This window comes from Euleptes europaea, chromosome 1 (assembly GCF_029931775.1).
Source record: "Euleptes europaea isolate rEulEur1 chromosome 1, rEulEur1.hap1, whole genome shotgun sequence".
Taxonomy (NCBI): Eukaryota; Metazoa; Chordata; class Lepidosauria; order Squamata; family Sphaerodactylidae; genus Euleptes; species Euleptes europaea.
In genome coordinates this window covers 74,884,658-74,898,580 of record NC_079312.1, presented here as the reverse complement: position 1 = coordinate 74,898,580, position 13,923 = coordinate 74,884,658, and the positions used below count along the sequence as shown (strand labels likewise).

General features: G+C 44.0%; 1 protein-coding gene across 1 annotated transcript in view; it reads right to left on the bottom strand.

The window, feature by feature from the left end:
* CACNA2D2 (calcium voltage-gated channel auxiliary subunit alpha2delta 2) overlaps positions 1-13,923 on the bottom strand; it is a 720,324-nt gene that overhangs the window by 53,143 nt on the left and 653,258 nt on the right. The window contains exon 15 of the mRNA XM_056867097.1: positions 3,916-4,005. Coding sequence (XP_056723075.1) covers positions 3,916-4,005 — 90 coding nt within the window. The remainder of the gene's footprint in view (positions 1-3,915; positions 4,006-13,923) is intronic.

The window sequence follows — 13,923 nt, the reverse complement described above, 5'->3', positions numbered from 1 at the left end:
TCAGATGGAGCGCTGCTGCTTCAGGTGGTGCAACAGCATCATTCATGTACGCCACTGCAGAACTGAGACGGCAGAGCTTGCTTCCTGAAGGAATCTGGAGAAGAGATGAATTTGGGGAGCTCACTAGTGAAGGACTGGGGTTGAATGGCAGTCTTGGGAGACAGAGCTGCCTGTTTCTGATAGGCTGTTGACATCCTGCTGATTCAAGATGCGATCTAGAGAGCCTGCTCTGCGCATGGAAAGAAGTCGCTGCACTCAAAGCAGCTATTTGCTTTGCCAACGCAGCATGGTCATGAACCTGTGTGCGTAAAGTGCCTTCAAATCGCAGCCGACTTATGGCGACCCCTTTTGGGGGTTTCCTGGCAAGAGACTAACAGAGGTGGTTTGCCAGTGCCTTCCTCTGCACAGCAACCCTGGTATTCTTTGGTGGTCTCCCATCCAAATACCAACCAGGGCTGACCCTGCTTAGCTTCTGAGATCTGACGAGATCAGGCTAGCCTGGGCTATCCAGGTCAGGGCGGTCATGAACCTAGCATTAGGAAAACTAAGCTGCATTAAGGCAATCTGTTCCACACATGCAAGGTATTTCACACAGCGAATGGTTCCTATGTTTGTTTTACAACGTTCGGTTGCTTATATGGAAGCCCATATATTGATTGAGGAAACATGTCTGGATCATAACCTTGCACATGACTCTCTGGATCAGGTCACCAGGTTCTTGTGGACCTCAGGCAAGAGAGCTGCAGTGAGGTCCCCCCAGCCCCTTATGTTTACAGATTGCACAAAGATAGTTCATGTAACGTTTCTTCCCTTCCCTTGCCACTCGCTCCTCCTTCTTATATTGCTGCTTACTGCTCCTCTTCGGCCCAGTCTGCACCCACCAAGGACTATTACTCAATTTTGTGATATTTATGCTATCTGGTCCTACCAGATTCCATCTTTCTTTCCATACTTCAGAATATCTATATGAAACCACCAGGGGAAGTCATCTGACAATTTGAAGTACACTGATGACACAACACTCCTCATTTTCAGCAGAGGCAAACGAGACAATGAACACTGTAAATATGTGTTTGGCAGTGGCGTAGCGTGGGGGGTGCAGGGGGGGCCGGCCGCACCGGGCGCAACATCTGGGGGGGCGCACTCGCAGCTCTCTGCCCCTGCCTGGCTCACTCACTCACTCTCTCTCACTGCAGTGAAGACGTCTTCCAACCATTCATAAGCCGCGGTATCCAAAAAACCCTTTCAAAGCGGTGTTTTTTGTATAACATTTTCAAACTCTCAGCAGGCCTCCAGGGGGCGGGAAAGCCGCGGCCCCGCTCCCCAACTCACGGCAGGGCCGCCTCAGGCATTAATCTCCCTCCCCCTCGCCGCTGAGGCAGGGCCGCACGGCGGAGCCCACAGCGTCGGCCTCACCCGGCCCAGCCCACCTTGGGGGTGGGACTCAGCAGCTCCTCCCTGCCGGGCCAGCGGAAGGGGGGGGGGAGTTTCAGAGGAGGCTGGAGGGCGGCGGCCGTCTTGTTTGTGGCGAGCAGAGGCGGCGGGGAAGGAGGGGTGGGGGGCGAAGGCGAGACAAAGCTGAAGGGCGCGGGGCGGCGCTGGGCCCTGAGAGAGGCGCCGGTCCCGCGAGGGCCGTCCCACCGGCCCGGGAGCGCCGCCTGCAACAGGTTCCTGGGCACGCGAGGCCGCCGCACTCCTCCAGGCCTCGGCCGTTGGTCTCCGCCTCGGTCCCGGGTGGTGGGAGCCGGCGCCACCCGCCTCAATGCGGTTCGGGGCGAAGATGATGCCGGTAAGTGGCCTCTGGGTTGCCATAAGTCGGCTGCGACTTGACGGCACTTTACACACACACACACACATTGTTAGAGAAACCACTTGTGGATTAGAATTTGATGCTTAGTGAGAATTGCCTCCTGGACTTTTCTTTTTCAAACTCATCTTCCACTTATTACTAATTGGTGAATTTGAATTGTATACAGTTAATTTAGTTTTGCAGCATGGGCCAATTTACTATACATCTTTGCCTCCTGTGGCCAGGATGTGCACAGAGGTGTATAGCAAGCATCATATCAGTAAACAGTAAATATATGTTTTGGGCATATGAAAATGAATGGGGGGGGGGGTACATGAAGTCCCAAAAGGAAGCCAGTGGCTGCTTTCCACCTAAACAACACAGGAGGAGTATGGCCCAAAGACAAGCAGGCATAAGGTTTGTATTGCATCTTCCAAACACCTCTTAAACACAAATTATTAAGTACAGAGGTATTTGCAAGTCCCACAGCTGCTTGGTATACCGAAGGCCCCAGGTTCAGTCATTTTACTTTAATTACATCAGCACAAACAATACATGTGCTTAGGGGGTAAGGGTTTCTTTAACTAATCTAGTGGAAGAGACTCGAGTGCTAAAATCCACGGGTTAGGGGGCGCAAATTACTTGCCTTGCCCCGGGTGCTGACAACCCACGCTACGCCACTGGTGTTTGGTTATAGTAATAGGCTAAATGAGGGCCATAATTTGAGGTGCTGTGGATCAATAATCATGTCAGTTGAGGAACTGGGGTTCATTCTACTACAGATAGGATTGCACACTCTCCAAAGGAGCAAGTTCACTGCATGGGGGTGCTGCAAAATCTGTGCAAATGAATTTTTCAGTCTCACCCACAGCATTTTCAACCAGCTTCAGCTGGTACACCAGCTGTGGCCTTTCTTTGGAAACAATGATTTAGCTACACTGAACTCCATGCCTTTGAGGACAGCTTGAAAACTTCAGTTAGTTCAAAACGTTGCAGCAAGGCTACTAGCAGGTACTAATTACTGGGGATGTATTTTGCCAGTGTGGAAAGAACTTCACTGGATAACAATCTATTTCTGAGCTCAATGTAAAGTGTTGGTTCATATCTTTAAATCCTCACAGTCTGGGACAAGGGCATACTCCTATCTGACCCAGCCCAACAGTTATAACCTTTATCAGAGGTGGGCAGCTCCTTGGGGCTTCTGCCTTCAGAGAAAAGTGGCAACTAAAATCAGACACTCTAGGACATCTTATTTGTGGAATGTCTTGTATGTAATGGACTGCCTAGTGCCAAATCTGTTGTATGTTCAGCATCAGATTAAAACTTGTTTGCTTGCCCAAGCTTTTGGTGGACTGCTGGTGTTTTGCTTAGTTTAGTTATGCTTGTTGTCATATGTGTCTCCCCATTTGTTGTCTTTTTTGTTATTAAAGCACATTCCTAAGGGGGGGGAATAGATCTGCAGTGGCTGGGAGCAGCAGAGCTGCTCAGAAGCATCCCAGATGCCACAAAGAGAAAAAAAGGGGTTTTAGAAATTTAAAAAAAGGGGGGGAGGGGAACATGCCCCATTGAAAGCAGCGAGGCTGCATGACCAAAAAAGGTGGTGCAACCATGCCGCCGCTCAAGGGGGCATTCGTGGGATGAATGGGGTGAGAAAGCTGCCCAAAGGCAGCTCCGTCCTCAGGAATGCCCAGGAATGCCTCCCCCATGCCAGCTCAGCTGTTCTCTTCCGGATTTAGTTTCCAGAGTGGCTGCGCTGGCAGTGAGGGCTGGCGGAGCTCTGTGGCTCCTGGACACCTGCGTGTTTGCCCCTGCGTCGGCGTGGGTGCTATTTTATCCTATGATAAAGTGGCACCAACACCGGTGGGGGGACTGGCTCCTAAGGAGATTCGCCCCCCCCCCACGATTGCCGCCTTAGTGTTGAAGACAATTGTCTTATAATTATTAACTATTTATTATTGGTGCTGGTTTTTGTTGCAGTATCTAATCCAAATTTTAATCTGTTGTTTTACTGAACTGGATTCCATTGAATTTTGTTTAGTTTCACTGGATTTTACTGATATTTTGAGACTTTTGGATATAAACAGATTAAATAAACAAGCAAATAAATACTAAGCTATTTTTCTTACCAAAGCATCTTGATAGACATTGGTCCATTGAACCTGTTTTGCCCTGTTTCCTGCCAGGACCATGGGTCTTCCTAGAACATCCAGGTATTCCTGAATGGAATGAAAAAGATAAAAAGAAGTAGGTATTCATATGTAAAGGAAATAGGATTTATAGGGTTGGATCCAGAGCAAAATTTTTGCTTATGCTAGAGCTTTCACACAAATAGAAATGCAAGAAAAAGACTGCAGTAGCGGTTCGCACTAAGTCAAATTTATTGTATCTGCACTTGTGTTTTTGTTCACCCAAAACCTTTTGCAACCGATATATGGACACTATAATATACATGGAGGAAAAGTCTAGGTGTTGAACAAGATCTTGCACAAATGCATCACTGGATCCAAGCTCCTGTACTCAGTATATTAACTATGGTGTTATTTTTATTCAAGCGCAGTAATCTTTAACAATCTCCTAAGAATTAAAGAAAACCATCTTTGTCTGAACATGTGAAGTGTTTTGGACCAAGTGAATCTGTGCAATCCCTTATTCGCCAGGATTTTCTCACTGGTAGCATGTGATTTAACACTGTGTCCACACTGGTCTTGTCAAATGTCAATAACGTGTTCACCTTTTTCACTTTCAAGGGAAAGAAGCAATGAGCCGCCAGGTGTACTTTCCCATTAATGATATCACACAGCTATCTTGTACATATTTTGGGAAACCAAAGAACCCATGCCAATCTAACTCTTGAGATTTCTTAGGAAGCACATTCATTCCTTACTCCCCCACCCCAACTACAACCACTGAGCACCTGAGTAATCCTTGCTGCTGGTCAATTCTTGGCCGTCTGTGAGAATACTGGATAGTTCCAGCCCCCTGGATTAGTATTTAAAATAACATAGATAAAGAAGCTGGTCATCCCTAGCTTTAGGCATGGATTTGCTAACAATGTATGCCAGTCACTTTGAAAGCAGGCATTGACAAAAACCAGGTTTTGTGTTCTTAGGAGCAGACACTTTCTGGTCTGAGTTCCCGCTATTTTTAAATTTGATGTTGTTTTCTGCTGTTTAAATAACTGAGTTATTGTTTTATTGTTTATCAGCATTGTATATTTTGTAATTTGCCATGAAGACCAGCTAGTAGAAGCATGGTATATATATATATAAAAAAACACACAGTATCTGAGAGAGAATTGGGCGAGGTAATAAAGGAAATTGCTACTTCTTTCTATTCACCGATAATTGGTTCTTATTATTATGAATCTCACTGCTGATTCACTGTGGCTCCTATTTTCTTGTACCTCAGCAAGGCCATGCAGTGCCATGCACACTGTGCCGTATTTATCATTTCATGGTTATTTGAATAATAAAAAAATGGACATGTTGTAAATATCATACACAGTACTTTTTAAAAATGCTTCATTCGTTATATATTTATATACAGAATTTATTTTTCATTCATGATATGTGTAAACAGAACATTTAACACACACACACACAGCTTATGTCAGACATTCTTTTGAATTAAGTATTTATTTTGAGCATCACAAAGTGATCTGTAAGAGGATCCGTGGCTATTGATTACCCTTCAGAGCGTCATTGAAGGCTTGAAGAGCACCCTTGCTCCTAACTGAGAGGTTCTAGCAAGAGATACATTATCAGAGCCTCAGGGCAGAATTACTGAAAGCATCACACAAGTATGGAAAAGAAGTCTGAATAAGCCCAAACACTGCAGCCGTGAGTTGGGGGGGGGGGGCGGGAAGAGTGGCCACAGGCAAACATATTGTAAGTGGCAACCTCTTTAGCACACTAGAGGACTACCTGGAGAATAATCCTGTTTCCTAACACAGCTTGTAGCCTATATATTTGGAATAAACAGGGGAAGGAGACTCTGTAACAGACACTGAAGAATCCCATATTTGTTGAGGTGAGATCAGTGTTGTGCTTGTAAAGCACAGTCCACTGAAGGCCTGGCTAAAGACAAATGTCATACCTGCCATGATCACTGTTAGTTGTGTATCTGTAGTGCACTACCAATATCGATCAGGCAGGCAGCTGAGGAATGTCCTGAGTAATGAACAGTACTGAAGCCTGATCTTGCTTGAGATTCCATTCTCAAGAACAACAGACTTTTAAAGCATTCTGCACCCCAAACATTTGATAATGCCTTGTGAACCACCAGCGTTAGACATTTTGAGTGTCAAAGATAGCCCTAAGCTGGTTAAGACTCAGTGACAATGCAAATAACAACAACACAACAGAAGTAACGAAGCTGGCCTAGAAAACAAAGCATAGATTCAACTTCTGTTGCCCAGTTAGGTTTTGCTAAGGCCTTAAAGGATGGGAATTCAGAAAAGAGAACACAAAAGGGCTATATCCAAGCAATCACCAGCAGAAGACACTCTTGGAAGCAGATTTTCTGCGAGTGAAATTCCACAAGCAGAAAAGGGAGAAGAACAGTGGCTTCTCTTCCCCATTGCAGCTTGCTAAATTGCATGGCTTTTCATACAGGCTAGGAAACCAAAACAGGAAAAAAGAAGGCAGGTAACAGGTGACAGCTTTATAGACTTGTAAAGCCACCAAACGTTTTGCTATATAAGTTTCATCAGGGAGATCAGAGTTCCTCTGTGCTGAGCTCTCTCCACAGCAACTGAGTTGTATTGTCCATACAGGCATCATCTTTCCAGGGGTGGTAGTTGTGGTGTTAAAAAACTGCCAGAGGAAGGTGAATCCAGGGAAAATCTACGCACACTGACTTGGATCCAGCTATGTACAAGTAGAAACATAGACGGACTTAGCACAGTTCCACTTACACAAGAAAGGATACAATAAGTTTGACTGTGCAAACTGCAAGATCTTTTTATTTCCTTTCTGCATGTGCAAGAGGTCTAATGGAAGCAGAAATTTTGTACTTGGTTTAGCTCAGAGTGCAGGTGGTTGGTTGGATGCAACCCATTATGGTTAAGATGAGAAGGATGCATCTTCCTAGAGAATACAGTATTTAAAAAAAAAAGCTGGAAAAATTATGTGGACAAATGCTCCATGCTGAAAAAGGCCTTGAAGGAAACCATCTTCTAAGAGGACTACTGACATGGTTTTCCATAAAACTATAAATAAACTCTGGAATTAGAGGTCAAAAGATATAGGATATTATGTGCTGCTGAGAAACTGAGAAAACTTGCTCCTGAAAGCAGAAGTGGGCTTATGCAAATTAAAATGCAGGTTAGTTACAAAGTGCTATTTCTCTCTCTGAATGTGTTAAGTGCCATCAAGTCACTCCCAACTTATTGTGACCCTAAGACCTGAGTAAGGCTGTTAATGATAGGACAATCTGGAGGACATTGATTCATAGGGTTGCCATGAGTCAGAAGCGACTTGACACAGCACTTAACATACACACAGGAATGAATGACCTCCAAAACATCCTATTGTTAACAGCCTTGCTCAGGTCTTGCAAACTAAGGGCCGTGGCTTCCTTCATAGAGCCAATACATGTAATGTTGGGTCTTCCCCTTTTCCTGCTGCCTTCAACTTTTCCTAGCAAGATTGTCTTGTCTTCTCATAATGTGACCAAAATACGACAACCTTAGTTTAGCTATTTTAGCTTCTAGGGAGAGTTCAGGCTTGATTTGATCTAGAACCACAGATTTGTCTTTTTGGTGGTCCATGGTATCCATAAAACTCTCCTCGAATTCCACATTTTTACTGTGTGTCAAAGAACAATGGATTCATGTGACGAATCCTCAATATAAATCTCAACCATTAAATGTTTACCACTACAATGCTAATTATGCTGCTGGCTGAGAATGGAACAAGTATTCACCTTTGATGGGAACATCTGGCATTTGGAACACAGTATTCAGATTCATTAGTCTTGTCCACTAATTAAGGTTCTCCGCCAATAGAGGAGACACTGCACCATAACGTGTGGCCTGTTGTACGGTAACTTCCTCACAGCATGCTACAATACAGCCAACAAAAGAAGCAGCCCCACTACAAAGAGCTCACAAATGCCTGCATCAGGCAGATAAAAGGCAGCATAACCCTCAAGGCTTGAACCTCTCTTGTGGCCTCAATAAAAGCTGGAATCTCAGTGACTGGCTTTGAAAGAGGTGCGGGTTTTCAAAAGCAGCAAGGGATTTCCCCCCTTGTATTTCTCATACTTTGACACAACAAGGCCTTCCAAAATAACTGCGGTCCCAGTTGTGAGCAACTGGATTTCTTTGAGAAGTTTTCAAATGGGTGGCTGAAATGTGCTTAATGCTTCCTTTAAAAAAAAAAAGCCTAACTGTATAGTTACTTTGCGTGCATGTAAGAAAAAGAAGTGAAACACTCATGCTCTGCCCCATTCCCACCATTTAAAGCAGTGGTTCCCAACCTTTTTTTGACCAGGGACCACTAGGACTTTTTTGTTCTGTGCAGGGACCCTAAGGTTCAAAATAAAAATTCAGAGAATTTGAAAATAAACTTTAATCATAACTGTTAGTTAAACATTAAACTTAGAATAATATTTGAATATATATTTTTTAAAATAGAGAACTTTTAATTGAAAATATTAATTTATTATGGGTTTATAACTTTGTTTCGCGGACCTTAATTTAGTTCTCGCGGACCCCTGGGGGTCCACGGACCCCTGGTTGGGAACCAGTGATTTAAAGGGACATTTCAAATGTTACTAAACTTCCACATCATATTTCAAACATTCATGTATGCTTGACTGCAAACTAATTGCTACACAGAAAGCATGTAGATTCAGTTGCAATCTAAGTGAAGACTGTCATGTACGACAACTGTGCATGCATGAATTTCACATGCTTGGAAGCAAATGCCAATAAAGATTTCTAAGAGTTTACAGATAATAGGAATTGCACATGCATACAGTCCTCATGTGACCATCTGTTTGTGTGCGGCATCCCCATTCCCTCCTGGAATTTCGATATACTTTAAATTGTCCTGTTTTCCATGCATTGCACAGATGTAAACAAGGGCAGAACTAAATAATGACCAAACTGTTTTTGCTTCATTTCGTAACTCCTTCAGCTTGAGAAAGATTTAAGCCACTGAGCCCATTAGTGCTGAAAATTGCAAAGGTTCTGGACAGAAAGGGGGGTGGGAGGTGAACCTTGCATTGATATGCACTGGATTCTGTCCTCTTCATCCCTACAGGAATGCTATGTAAGCATTGGGGAAAGGTGGGGCGGGGAGGGGGGAATGAATGAATGGTGACAGCAGTTCCATATTCTGAGAGCCACATTTGCTGTCTGTTTGTCTTTCGCAAGCATGTTAAGGGATAGCATGTGCCAATCAGCCCTCCCTGTCAGCATGAAGGAAACACGCCCTTTCCCCAAATCGATTAACCCTCCCTGCAGGTTGCCATGGCGAAGTGTGGCAGGCAAGAGCTTCAGCCCTGAAGCGCTAAGGGAATGTATTATTTCCGGATGATTTAATACAGGGGAAAAGAGAGATGTAAAGAGAAAACAGCCTCACAGAGGGAGGAGAGAGAAACAGACAGCAGGAGACAGACAAGGAGGAGAAGTAGAGGGAGACACAGAATAGCTTAAAGCTGGTACAGAGGAGAGTGTAGGAATCAAGGGACACATACGCCACATACACAGATCACATACTGCTACTTTGGGTTAATTAGTCTGGGGAAACTATTCCCCTCCTGCTTCTGAACATACAATGTTATGGATCTTTAACTGTCATTTTCAGGAGGCATCCCTAACAAGAGCTCTGCATATAGGAGGCCCTTAGGGTTGGCCTGCTGGAGGGAAAATCCTTCTAACGCTGCGGAGCAGTCCCTTACCTGCCACTAGGCTGAGTATGTATGAAGCTACATGTGAGGGAGGAGGCCTTAGGGAGGGGCTGTGGCTCAGTGGTAGAGCATCTGCTTGGCATGCAGAAGGTCCCAGGTTCAATCTTTGGCATCTCCACTTAAAGGGGCTAGGCAAGTAGGTGATGTGAAAGACCACTGCCTGAGACCCTGGAGAGCTGCTGCCAGTCTGACTAGACAATACTGATTTGGATGGATCAAGGGTCTGATTCAGTATAAGGCAGCTTCATGTGTTCATGTGCCTAACTTTTCAGGCCAAGAGGAGTGCCAGGGTGCCAAAGGAAAGAAAGAGGGGAAGAAGCATGACTTCGTACAGTGGTCTCTGGAAAAACAACAGTTATAGACAAGCAGCTTCAATTTTCTTCTTTAATATACAGTGGCTTGCCAACCACCAGGTACTAGCTGGAGATCTCCTGCTATTACAACTGATCTCCAGCTGATAGAGACCAGTTCACATGGAGACAATGGCCGCTTTGGCCATCAGACTCTATGGCATTGAAGTCCTTCCCCTCCCCAAACCCTGCCCTCCTCAGACTCTGCCCCAAAAACCTCCCACCAGTGGAGAAGAGGGACTTGGCAACCCTAACAGTGACCTCTATGGGTGTCTAGCAAGTTTCCTAATGGGGAAGAAGCCCATATAGCCATGGCCTCTAATATCTCAGTCAACAATAGCGAACAGGAAAGGCAGTAGATTTTATGTTCATGCTACAGACGTGGAAAATGCAAAAGCTCACTTGCAAAACAGTTTTGCACAAATAACTTTTCAAGGATTCTTGAGTAAACCACTCTCCTTTCCCATTGTCAAGATAAACATTCATTGGTGTAAAGCAAACAGGGGCTTGAATGAGATTCAGTTCAGCGGAGGGTGGCTTTTGAGTTATTCTGGGCAGGCAAATACAGACATATACGGTAGTCTTTTAAAACATACCAAGCAGCAGATGCAAATGAGGCCACTAACTTAACATCTGGCAGCCTCACTTTACAACACTCATTTGTGCGTTGTAGCTAATGCTTCAGATCTGGGATATAAATGGCTCCATTACTCTGCCTGATCAGCTGCTCTCCAAGACCTCAGGCAGATGAAGTTTGACGTTTTTGATGACAGGCAGTTTAATCATAGGTTGCCATAATTGGACTAGAGACTTAAGGCAGCGGAGAGTCCAGCTAAGTGTGATTATTTGATTTGAGCACATTTGTTGTCTGGTTTGTGCATAAATGAAAAGAACACAGCGGCTGTTTGCCAATGCCAGGCTTCACTGAGAGACAGACTGATTAAATGCCATCAATGTTTATTTCTCCCCTGGTATGTCTTGGGACAAACCCTTTCAAATATGCATTAAAGGTGTAAGGAATTAAGCAACTAATATCATACAATAACACAATTGGGTGACAGTAGCCAAGAGATATTTTCCAGTTTGTGTAAACTATTTATTTATTTATTTTTAGATTTATATCCTGCTCGATCCCAGCTGAAGCCGGGCTCAGGGCGGCTTTCATCATAAAACTAGTAAAAATAATGCTTCAGCTTCAACCCTGAGCCCGAAAATAAATAAACAATTAAAAAACTATTCCTGATGGAGCTGCTGGAAAAAATTAGCACTGAAGTCGATAGGTTTTTTAAAAAAATCGACAAGAATAAGCTAGGCTTTGCTGATAGTAGATAGTTAGTGGATATACCTATGATTACTGTTGCAGCCCCACTATATGTTTAAATAGTATTTGAACTATTTTTATCTATCATCATTTACCTCTAAGAGCAACAATAAGTTTCCTTTTTAATGCTGCTGAGAATTTCTTATTAAGAAAACCTTATCACTTCCAAAAAGCTGGAGATCAGAGCTAAGGCTGAAATTCTGGGCATACTTCTCTGGGAGTAAGCTGCATTGAACATACAGATATGTACTTCTGATTAAACATATGTATAAGTTACCACTTTTAAGAACAGTTACACAGCCTCAGAATGATTGAAACATACAATATATGCTTACGTTAGTTTTGTATGACACTGAATTAAGTTAATTTCCCAGTTAAAGCAGATCCCATGAGAGTGGCCTATTTTTGCATGTCCTATTTCCGATGGATATGTTACCGTCTAACATTTCACGTTTGTCCTGTTCTGCATGTTTTTGGATCCATCCCAGAGTTAGTTCAGGCTCTATTCATGATTTCCCCATTTTTCCCCTGAGCGCTTACATGGCGATCTTTCCTTTTAAAGTGGTAGCGAATTGGTTTGACACTCCACGCTACACGCTTTCCCTGACGTTGTTCTTCACCCCGTTATCCACTTGGCAAAACCATGCCCCTCCATTGCACCTGTTCCTTCCTCCCCTTCCACTTCTCATCTGCATTTTGCTGTTCATTTTTTTAAAAACTACACAATGCATTAGTGTTAGTGTGTTGGTTTGATGATCTGTCCTGAACACATTTCCTTCCCCCTCCCTGAGTCTTTTAATCAGGATTTTGGAACTGAAAATGATCCCCCTGCAGTGAAATGTCCTGCAGTGGTTTTCTCCCCACAGGCCTTTCCCCGATCCCCACAGAAGAAATGATAGCACCCACTTACCCCCCTCCCCATCCAATGCACTTGTATTGGCGCGCTGGTTTGCTGATCTCTCATAAATACACAGGTGCCCTTTTAGACATTTCCTTTTCCCCCTGAGTGATCCTTCAGAAACAAGTCAAGCAAGATTGCTTGATGTGGAACCCGAAATGATGCTCCCAAGTTCTTCTGTGTCTTCTGTCATGGTTTTTCTCCCCACTGAGTTTCTCTCCTTCCCCACAGAAGAAATGTTTACATGTGCCTTCCCTCCCGCTCCTAATTTATCGATAGTGCACAGCATTGCTAGAACACCTATACAAAAAACAAATGGGCTTGGCTTTGTGACGCTGATGAAGAAGACATCGCTGATGTTTATGGTGATGCTCACGGCAATGAAGATTGACTCCAGGTCACCTACATATGTGAGAATGGGGGGAAACCCAAGCCTAATTCTTGGGGGGAAAGGAGGTGCAGATAGCTAGCTGCAAAGCCGATCTTTAAGCTTGCAGTTCGCCCCTGCACAAAATCAGGAGTGAGGGCAGCATGCAGAACCGCCCAGAGTTAGAGACACAGACCTAAACCAGAGTGAGGCCCTCTCCGCTCCTTTCCCGGAATCCTGGCTCTGTGGATTACGTCATAAATCAACTCTAACATCTTTTCCAAAAATACACTGATGAAAATAGGGACAGTATTCTCAAACCAAGGACCATTATGGCACGTTGTAGAAAATGTAGTGCTTTAGTGTGCATCCTCCTCTGATTTAAAGGCCTCAAATGGGAGGGAACTGGAACATGAACAATGATAATTCTAGTACACATGAGCGCATGCTACAAATACTTTTTAAAAGTACCCCAAATTTTCCTCAAGGGCAAAACAGGGACAAAATTGGGTCAAAGGTTACCCAAGGACAGGTATTAAAAAGATGAACTGTTCCAGGCATATATGGTCAGTTAAAACATATATTTGAGGTAGGGTTGTCAACCGCCAGGTGGTGGCTGGAGATTACAACTGTTTATAACTGATCTCCAGGTGACAGAAATTAGTTCACCTTGAGAAAATGGCCATTTTGGAAGGTGGACTCTATGACATTATACCCCATTGAAGTCCCTCCCTTGCCCAAACCCCACCCTCCCCAAGCTCCACCCCTCAAATATTCAGGTATTTCCCAACCTTAATTTGAAGGCTGGCCATAAACATCAGGTCTTAAAACTTTGCCTTCATTGACTAAGGAAATTCCATTCCATTCCTCATACATGGATACAGTCATCCCATATTTATCTTTCACCAACATCTCTGTGAGGTAGGTTAGGCTGAAGGAGAGTGACTGGCCCAAATGCACCCAGTGAGCTTTATGGGCTGAGCAAAGATTCAAGTCGAGGTCTCCCTGGTCAAACATTCTTAACTACTACTAGTACACAATAGCAGCTCTTGATAAAAGAACCCATTCATACTTGCCAAACTCCCTTTGCCTTCCTCGAGGTTTATGCCTTCAGGAGCTCATCCTTGCAGGCTTACAGAAGCTTTTAGGTTTGTGTACAGTGAAAAGGTACACTCTTATATTTGGCAATATGTGCACAATCAGTTGAAGCAGTGCTTGGAAGCAGTTTAAATATTTTGTCTGGGCGAGAAGTTTAGCACATTATTCTATAAGAAAAAAAAG